The sequence below is a fragment of the Hakea prostrata genome, chromosome 8 (genome assembly GCF_041222555.1).
Source record: "Hakea prostrata isolate BN-2017 chromosome 8, UWA_Hpros_2, whole genome shotgun sequence".
Lineage (NCBI taxonomy): Eukaryota > Viridiplantae > Streptophyta > Magnoliopsida > Proteales > Proteaceae > Hakea > Hakea prostrata.
The window spans coordinates 11,277,062-11,286,693 of NC_142607.1; the positions used below are offsets into that span (position 1 = coordinate 11,277,062).

The 9,632-nt window shown below is 39.3% G+C and overlaps 1 protein-coding gene and 1 non-coding gene across 2 annotated transcripts; both read right to left on the bottom strand.

Moving 5' to 3' along the window:
- Nucleotides 1-5,499: 5,499 nt before the first annotated feature.
- On the bottom strand, nt 5,500-8,491 carry LOC149006873 (glycosyltransferase family 92 protein RCOM_0530710-like). Its single transcript, XM_089165466.1, has one exon. The coding sequence runs from the start codon at nt 8,135-8,137 to the stop codon at nt 6,173-6,175; it is 1,965 nt and encodes a 654-aa protein (XP_089021592.1). The 5' UTR covers nt 8,138-8,491; the 3' UTR covers nt 5,500-6,172.
- A 744-nt stretch (nt 8,492-9,235) lies between these two features.
- Nucleotides 9,236-9,308, bottom strand: TRNAV-UAC (transfer RNA valine (anticodon UAC)). Its single transcript has one exon. It is a non-coding gene; the product is annotated as a tRNA-Val (tRNA).
- Nucleotides 9,309-9,632: the final 324 nt, after the last annotated feature.

Consider the following 9,632-nt stretch of genomic DNA (forward strand, 5'->3'; position numbering starts at 1 on the left):
GGCACAATAAGATAGAAAATGGAGAAGAGCTTCATTGCAAATGAAGAAACAAGTATGAGGCTACGAGCAGTGTAATTCTGATTTAGGAAGTTAAAACAACACCAAAGCATAATTGGATTCTGAGGTCAACCACTTAAACTACGTAGATAATACATAATAAATGAGATGGTCAAATGGGAACAAAACGCAGGTCGAGTTCTGATTGTGTGGTAATAAATCTCTGCTGATCTGGAGTTAAAGAAGCAAACCCATTGATATTAGTAGATTATAACTGTCAAATCAGGATAGCAGAATATTATAAGGGTCAATGGATTCTGATCACATGACATAGACCTCAGCAATATTAACCAACAGAAATAGTAGCTCGAATTTGTAATTAGATAAAACTGCTAAATTTGAAGTAGCAAAATTGGGAGGTAATAATTATCTCCAGAAACCTGATCTTCACTGAATTCTGTTTGAAAGCTTATTTCAACTAGCTGTTGACTGCCACAGAAGATGAAGATAATTGATAGTCGGATTTTGTTAATCAGATTAAGCTGAAAAAAAAAAGCTTTTATGCGAATCCTTGGACAGTATGGAATATGCATATAACTACGGATGACTTGCTTAATCATGTGAAGGATAAAAAAGAAGAAGAACAAGAGTAAGGTTAAGCATCATGGTGAGAACAACCAAAGACATTGATAAAATACAAGGGCCATCTCACATGAAAGAGATAAGCCAAAACTTTTGTCAATCAACATTTAGGTACCATGCTAGGTCAATCTTACAAACTAATATTGGAGTAGTTCAATCAAGCACCACTCCGCAGCAGGACTGAAGATAGGTTGCGGCAGCAGAACATGAAACACCTAATTGATTGGAAAATCACAGGATGTAAAGGTAGGAGGAGATGACAGAAGGATAGGGTAGGATTTCGGCCTTTGGTCCCTCACAGATGGCTCTTCACTGTTGAGCGGGAACTTTCTTCCAAAATTGAGTACAGCAGCATGCCCCTAAACTTTATTCATCAATTTTGCTCTCACTTAAATACAATTAGCTGCCTATTTATTGACTAGACTAACTTTCTAAATTATTAGCTGAAAAAAAAGGCACCTAATAGAAATAACAACTAGCTGGCATTGTGAACTGAACGGTAATAGAAACTACTAATGGCTTTAGCCTTGAACAACCAGAAATGGCAACTATAGAAACTATAAGACAGCAAAATGAAGGAATTATAAACTATTAAGTACCACCAGTTGAGTTGAACAGTAAAAGACTCCTTGCTCGGAATTTGAGCAGCCTTGTTGGATATTTGTGGAAGCCCAGCTGGGCTGTCTCAGTCTAACCTGATCTGGTTCAATAACTAGGTTTCATGGGGCTGTTGCCACTGTTCACATGAAGAGTGTTTGGGTGGTCTTTATCACTTGATGTGCATAACAAACTTATTTAGAAGTCTAAAAACAGACTTAAAAACTAACACAAAAAAAAGGCCTGAGAGATATTATATTGATGTAAGATGAACTGACTAGGACACTGAAATGACGTAGGGAGCTGACTGGACAGGACTGTAATATGAGAACTTACCAAGATCTCAATCATCTCTCTCTCTTCTGGGATTTTGAGATGACATGCCTTGCGAGTTAATAACTGATGTAGGGGAAACCCTAGAAACTAGGGGACCTACAAAGTGGACTACTAGACTCTTAGAATGAGACACCTATCCTTGACAGGTAGCAAAAGGAAAAAAAGGAATTGCAACACCTGAATTTTGATTAAGCATGCATATAAGACAGTTAAAGTAGAGAAAGAAACACAATAAGTCCTAACTAAAGAACACAACTAAACAAGAATCAATAGGGAAACAAGGGGATGGGGATATTGACACCATAACTCTAAATTGAATGCAAGAATATCAAGAAATCTAAAGAAAATAGTTTTGTCCTAGTCAAAATCAGGTTTCTAACAATGAATTTCAGCAATTAAAAATGCAAAGGAACCTGTGGAATTTTTGTTTTAAAGAAACAACTGTAAATGAAAAAAGATAAAATTAAAAAAAAATATATATAGTCAAAGAGATACTTAATAAAGTTACCTGCTGGTCCTGGCTGTAAAATAGGGGTTAGAAAACATCCAGGAATAGAAATAATAGAAAGAAAATGTTTCTAAGCAATGATGAAATCCAGGAATGGATAGTAGGGTAAGAATGGAAAACCACAGCAAGACTGCTGTACTAGAAGTGATAATAGAGAAGGAGAGAAAGAAATGAAGAAATAAAAAAAAAAGGTATGATAGACAACAACAACAATAACAACAATAAGCCTTGTCCCAACTAAATGGGGTCGGCTGCATGGATTATTGCCTTCTAATCAATTCTGTTTGAGGCCATGCTAGATACAAGGCCTAAGCTATGCATATCCTTTCTCACCACTTCTTTTAAGGTTATCTTAGGTCTATCCTTAGCTCTTCTAGTCCCTTCAATCTGGATTATATCACTTCTCCGTATAGAGGCGTTTATAGGTCTCCGTTGAACATGGCCTTGCCACCTCAAACGACTTTTTTGAAGCTTATCACCTATGGGAACAACTCCTAAACCAACTCTAATATGATCATTCCTTATCTTTCTTTCCTAGTGTTACCACTCATCCATCTTAACATCCTCATTTCTACTACATTGAGTTTATCTATATGATTCTTTTTAACAGCCCAACACTCTGCACTGTACATCATAGCTGGTAGAACAACGGTCCTATAAAATTTTCCTTTAAGCTTTAATAGAATACGCCGAACACATAAGACCCCTCACTTCTCCACTTCATCTACCCTATTTTGATTCTTTGGGAAACATCATCCTCTATATCACCTCTTTTATTTATGATTGAACTTAGATACCTAAAACAATCACTCTGAGGAATTTCCTTATCGTCAAGTATCATCACCTCATCATCTGCACGATCATGACTAAAGTTACAAACTAGATATTCTGTCTTCGTTCTACTTAGTTTAAAGTCTCTTGATTTCAAAGCTGCTCTCCATGATTCCAATTTGGTATTAATCCCCAGTTGAGTTTCATCAATCAACACAATATCATTAGCAAAAAGCATACACCAGGGACCTCATCTTAAATGTCTTTGGTTAATTCATCAATTACAAGTGCAAATAGAAATGGCTTAAAGTGATCCTTGATGTAGTCCAACTATAATTGGGAATTCATTACTTTGTTTCCCCACTGTTCTTACATTTGTCATCGAACTATCATACATATCTTTAACTATGTCTACATATTTACTTGCAACACTTCTTTTCTCTAGTACCTGCCAAATTAATGCTCTAGGAACTCTATCATAAGCTTTTTCTAGTTCTGACAGACAAAATAGCAGGGAAAGAGGAAGAAAGAAAAAGAAAGAAAAGAAAAGAAAAATGAGAGAAGAAGAATAGAAAGAATTGATAGAGAGAAAGAAGAAAAAAAGGAGAGAAGAAAGCAAAAATGCAAAAGAAAAGAAGCAAAGAGAAAGCTGATTCATGCAAGGGAGAAAGTAGAAGAGAAGAGGAAGAATCCACGCCAAGAAAGGGATTTGCGCAAGAGAGAGGGAAATCTTTTAATATCTTCATTCATTTATGCTACCAAAAACGATTCACATACAAGATATAAATAATAAAATTAGTCCCTCACAACCCTACACGCTGAATTCCCAAAATAACCCCAACTAAAGTAGAAAATATGACCCAAACTCAAACTAATTCAAAAATGGGCCAAAATACACTCTAGGCCCAGCCCACAAAGACTCAAACATAAAATTAAAAAAAATCAATAGCAAACTACTACCCAACCCACTAAGACTAAGGAAAATAACATGACAAACTGCCTATGAGCTGTGCTCCTCATCAAACCATAGGACCCTAGCAATCCGATAATCTCTGAACCCACATAGATACTGTCGTGGGATGATCTCTACGCTAGCGTCGCTGGTAAACTCGGAACTACCCACTGATGTCCTCATAAATATCTCAGGTATCTTCTTGAGATCTTAGTTTAGCTTGGAATCTCACTATAATTTTATGCTTTCCCACTGAAATCTGGTTTTGATTTCAACTGAAATAAAGTGCACCAACTGAGATAATGGCTGTAAAATCCTAATTGTTGGGGACAAGAATAAAAAACTGCAATACCTTTACCTAGATGCTATTACTTCTAGAACTATCTAAAATATGACTTCCTTTCTTATCTTAGGTAATACAAAACCACTCCCAGGTATCAGAAGTATGAGTGAGGATGATCTCTAGAATTTCAAGAAAAAAATTCCCAATGGTATTGAAATTAAATGAAGTCCTGACCAACCAAAATATAAAAATAAAAGGAAAAGAAAAAAAGAAGAAAAAAAGAAGAAAAAAAGTAGAAAAAAAAGAAGAAAAGAAGGTCCATTTAATGGGAAAGAAATGGATTTCAATAAAACTGTAGAGACCGTTGCGGTCAATCCTTTACTGCCTAGGGTGGAATTCAATACCTTGTTGTCTTTGATTGAATTGATACCCTTCTGTCTAGATGCTACTTTTTCGTCGTTATTTATTGCTCCCGGAGGGATATTTAGATCTAGCTAGTGTTGGTTCAAGATGAGGCTAGTCCAATGGAAAGTGGGTGCGCTAAGAATATGGATGACTGCATACGCAAGCTAATATTCCTCCATGGACTAGTCCCGATGCTTGAGTTCTGAGATCTCAATGGTGGATTTGAAAGGGCACATAGATGCTGTTCTTGTCAAGTTACATTTTGATAAAGAGAAAACCAGTAGGTTGGGGTTGATTGCAAGAAAAGAGAAACCATGTCCAAAAAACCTTAATCTGAAAAAGAAACCAATTAATTTGGGGAAGGTACAAAGTGATGGGAGAAACCGTGTTCCTGAAAGTCTGAAACCCTCATTCAAGCAACTGCACTCTCTGTCTCTTGTTTCTCTCTTGCTGGGTGAAAGTTTTCTTCTCTCTTTTTTTCATTTCATAAAACTAATCATGTTCTGTAGGTATTATCCCTTTCTAGCATAAATTTATGTCTTTAAAAGAACAGGTTGGGTTGTTGAAACTCTCAATTGGGAAAAGGGGAGTTGAAGAGGATCCTTATCTGGGAGTTGGGTCTTGTGCATTGAGAATCTTTGGAGACCGATCAGTCATTGAACGAGGTGGCATGCTTTTCAACCAGTAACTGGCTTGTCCAGTCTAGTGTAACTTAGGGTTCTTTATTTTTCTTTTTCTTTTTTAATTCTCAGACTGTATGAGTATATTCTTACTATTGCCTTATATCCATTCCTAGAATATGGTGCCCTTGTGGCAATCTATTTGATTGTATCGAAAGGTCCGATGAATTGGGATTTCCCTATTGGGCCAGTTCCATTGTCATTCTTTTTCAGTGGTTTTTGTTGGTAGTTGGGGTTGAAGCGATTTTTAATCCATTTTCATGGTATGGTGTTCATCCTACTAATATTGCTGCTGCCAGAGGGCTCTCTGACTTGAAATGGCTTTTTTTCTTCTTCTTATTTTGCAGAAAATGGAGAAGGAAGGATCTCAAGATGAAAAACAATAAGGAATTCCATGATGTAGCATCAAGTCATCTGTTATATTTGTTTTTACATCTCATGATGTGTCAAGATATCTGCTACTATTAATTTGTTCGTTTTCTGATACTATGAGATAAGCTGAAGAGGCATGACTAGCAGAATATTTTAATTCAGATCTTGAAAGATCTCTGAAATCTGAGATCTATCTTTCGAAGACAATTCTGTCTTCATTTTGCTTTTAAAATTGATTTGCAGTATTTCAGATTTAATGAGATAATTGATGCTCTTGAAGTTTTGCTATGGTTCGATAGAGGAGTATTTGTCTTCTCCGCTGTCGCAAGACTTTCACAGCTTCTTTACATGGGAACAAGGAAATTTACACAATCACAACACGCCATTAACTGAAAAAATAGGAGAAGTAAAAAAATGAATCAATAAAATTTTAGTATGGGAAAACTGCTTGTGTCATGTTACAAATTACAGTAATGTAAAACCCTACAGATCTCTATGGCTTCTCTGACTGGATTCCGTGTGAGGCAATACAAGAAACAGGATCAAAAGGTGAAAAGAATGAATGAAAAAAAATGGGTGTAATTGTACAAGTGATTCATTGTGCATAAGGCCAACAAAGAGTGTGTTTATCAATGAATGGAGCTCCCCCAGGGCAAAACCCCATTTTCAGGATCAGCCAGGTTAGCCATTACGAAATCCCTGAGCCCTGTATCCCATACCTCACAGAACTGAAGTGGCCAATTGGGTGGCTCAATGGCCTCAGTTCCAAGCCCAGGTGCTCTGTCCTTGGACCCTTCATTCTGGTTCTCGTGCCAGTCAGCAACATAGGTAGCAACTCTTCTATGGAACTTGGCCCTGAAAACTTCCCACACCTGGTATTTGTAGTGGTTTAGGATAGCTGTGCTCTGTGGCAGGTTGAGGTATGTATACCCTGCCTTCAGCTTGAAATGGTGAATCACATTGAGTAGTGTATCATCAAGAGCATTGGGGCGTATAATGGATTTATGCCTCTCTGGGCTCTGAAGCCGGCAGGTATAGCCAACCGTCATTCCCTGTGGAGGAGGTGTTCTTAGCCCTGAAGGTCCAAAGCTGTGGCAAGCTGTCCTGATCTCACCAATGGTTTCTGAGGAGGAGAAATTCGCGACGAGGGTTTTGAGGGAATCACGACCTGGGTATCCCAAGCTATTGCTCTGAACCCCTCTGTTGACAGAGGGAACAGGGAAGTAGAAGAACTCATCAACATCTATGAATCCCACCCAATTGCATTCAGCCTTCGCCCTGACTGTGCAGTGGGAGAAACCAGCTTCCTGGGTCTTGAGCCAAGGCCAAACATGCCTGCTAACATTGTAGTTCTCTTGATCGAGTTCGTCGACCACTTGCTTGATGTTGTCGTCGCTGTTGTTGTCGTAGATGAACCAGCGCTCAACCCCAAGCCAAGCATGGTAGGTGATCCATTCCCGTAAGGAGGCAGCTTGGTTCCATACCATGGTGCAGACACACATCTCAAATTTCTTCTTCTCCGAGGTGGTAGTGGTGGTGAAGTCAAAGATCTTGGCCACCGAAGGTAGGGGAGTGTAACGGGGAGGAGTCCTCACTCGCCCAGATGTTCCCAATGAAGCTGCAGCAATGGTGACTCTGATTCCATTAGCTCTAGAGGGATTGTTTCGAATACAAGCAGGAAGAGAGCACCGAACAACTTCCTGTGCTGCAGTAAGGGCGTGTGTGGTGAAAACGAATTGGGGTTTTCTCTGCCAATTTCCCCAGCCGAAGTGACAGAGGAATTGCGTTGGATCCGAGGCTCTATCAGGCCGAAGATTCAATCCTTTGACGAATGCCAAAGCCGTGTCTCCATCCAGAGCTGCACCGTAGACCAGCAGTGCCTCCCATGAATGAATTGAATGATGACTTCCATTCCCTAATGACCCAACTCGCAACTCGTTTCCTCTGCTGCGGTGAAGTTCCCTAATTCCTCTCCTCTGGAGAAGAACCCTAGTGGAGTGATTAGATGGAGGTGTGGGACAACGAACAATTAACCTGAAACTATCGAATTCGTCCGTGGACAGAGGAGGAACTGAGGTGATTTGGTGGTCTTCCTGACTTAACTCATTTGATTCAGTAGAATTGTCGGTGTTACTGGAGAAGAGCAGAGGTTGGTAGACACAATTCAATACCGTGTTCCAGTGCAGTAGAGGAAGACCCTTCATCGCCATCGTTCTCCTCTTGGACACAAGCAGCAAAACATGGTCATGGAACAAGACCCGATCTTCAACCATGAATGATAATGGTCCCCCATCATTCGGATCTGCAGAACGTAAGATGGAATTTCTGGTGGCCAATGCTGAAGAGGACAGCAGAGGCAAGCGAGAGACGATCAGAACAGGGCGAAAGGGAGATGGGCTAATGGTGGAAAAGCTGTCAAGGAAGACAAGGATAACGAAGCAGCAAAAGCAGAGGAAGAAAATGGAAATGAAACAATGGGAGGAGACTAAGGAGGGGAAAGGAAATCGTCTTGGAATGTGCTTTCTCTTGCGGCGATGTTGCTCAGAATCCATTTCCTGGCATATCTGCATTACTGGCCACACAGATTCAATCATCCAATACTGGTGGTGGTGGTGGTGCTGCTGCTGCTACCGCTACTGCTTCACTAAATCGATGTGTATTGAGTAGATCTCAGGGGTTGTAAGAGGAAGAAGAGAAAGCGAAAGTGCAAAAGCATTACTCTTTAATGGGGATTTGACGCGTAGATGGCTAGACGCGTAGTTTACAAGGAAGGTTGAAAGAGAATGAGAGAAGAAGAGACAGCATCCATCTCCAAGATTCCTTTTTTCCCTTTCTCTTTGCTGCTAAATCATTTCTGACATGCTTTGGTAAAGACACCAATGCCGTTTTCCAGCTACCCAATTGAGAATTCAACCATGGCATCTGCAATAATGTCCCATAGCTTTCCATCCTTTTTCAATAAAGAACTACTTTGTTTCTTTTTGATAAGAAGAACTACTGTATTTGTTTGACCACATTACATTTTCTGGGTTGTTGTGGATTAAGTTTCTGGGAATCAACCTGAGTAAATTGTTTCTTGGTGAAGACTCACACATTCACTTCCATACGTAAGCAACGCGGTGCATTGACAGCTCTGAAGCAGAAGTTGTGGGTGGTGATGGTGATGGTGATGGTGCTACAAACATGTAATAAACCCATGGCGATTTGATGTTCTGGTCATTCATGAATGTAACAGCACAGAGCATGGGTTGAATTTTTTTTCTTCTATTGTTTAGATGAAACCCCATGTCCCCACTTTGCATCCTCGTTCCATCTTTGTTAGTTTAAGGAAATGCCAGAGAAGCTTCAAGCTTTGTTGATTGGCAGCATGTGAAGGAGCTGTGTTGTATTGCTTAGAAAAATACCATTTGGTACGATTTCTTCACTCGGCTGTGGTGGAGATTGCCAGAGCAAGGGCCCACAAGAGCCATCCAGCAGCCAACTCTCAACCAGTGCCCTATGTTCTTTATGAATTTTTAATTATAAAAACTATAATATTTTCAAATTGGCCTAATCAGTTTGGTTCATCAATCAAATTAAACTGTGAATAATCTAATGGTTGAAAATTCATAGAGGACACAGTGCTCATTGAGCATTGGTGGAGAAAGAAATAGAGAGAAAGTTCCTACGGAAAAAAAACTTATTTACAATATTGTTGCTGCCCAGGATCGAACTGGAGACCTTCAGTGTGTAAGACTGACGTGATAACCACTACACCACAGCAACTTGGATGGCAAAGATACTGAAATATTAGTAATAGAATTCTGCATTACGTAAATTTATCCTGGTTCGATATGGTATCAAATATTATCAGTGATATCATTGTTGTAGTTGAGCCGTTCCTTATAAACCCAAGCCCAATAACCTTCTATTTTCGTAAGAAGCCTAATAACCTTCTATTTTCGTAAGAAGCCCAACAACCTTAGTGGCCTAATCTTATCAGGCCCATAATATCCTGAACCCAACCCATTTCATCATGTTTCATTCAAGAAAAAACATAGAGTTTTCACTTGGAGCCCACTTAAGTGAGAAATATTACTGGATTTCACT

Bases quoted from the DNA above. Each gene is read 5' to 3' on its own strand.
- LOC149006873 (XM_089165466.1), bottom strand. From the start codon at position 8,137: ATGATTGAATCTGTGTGGCCAGTAATGCAGATATGCCAGGAAATGGAT.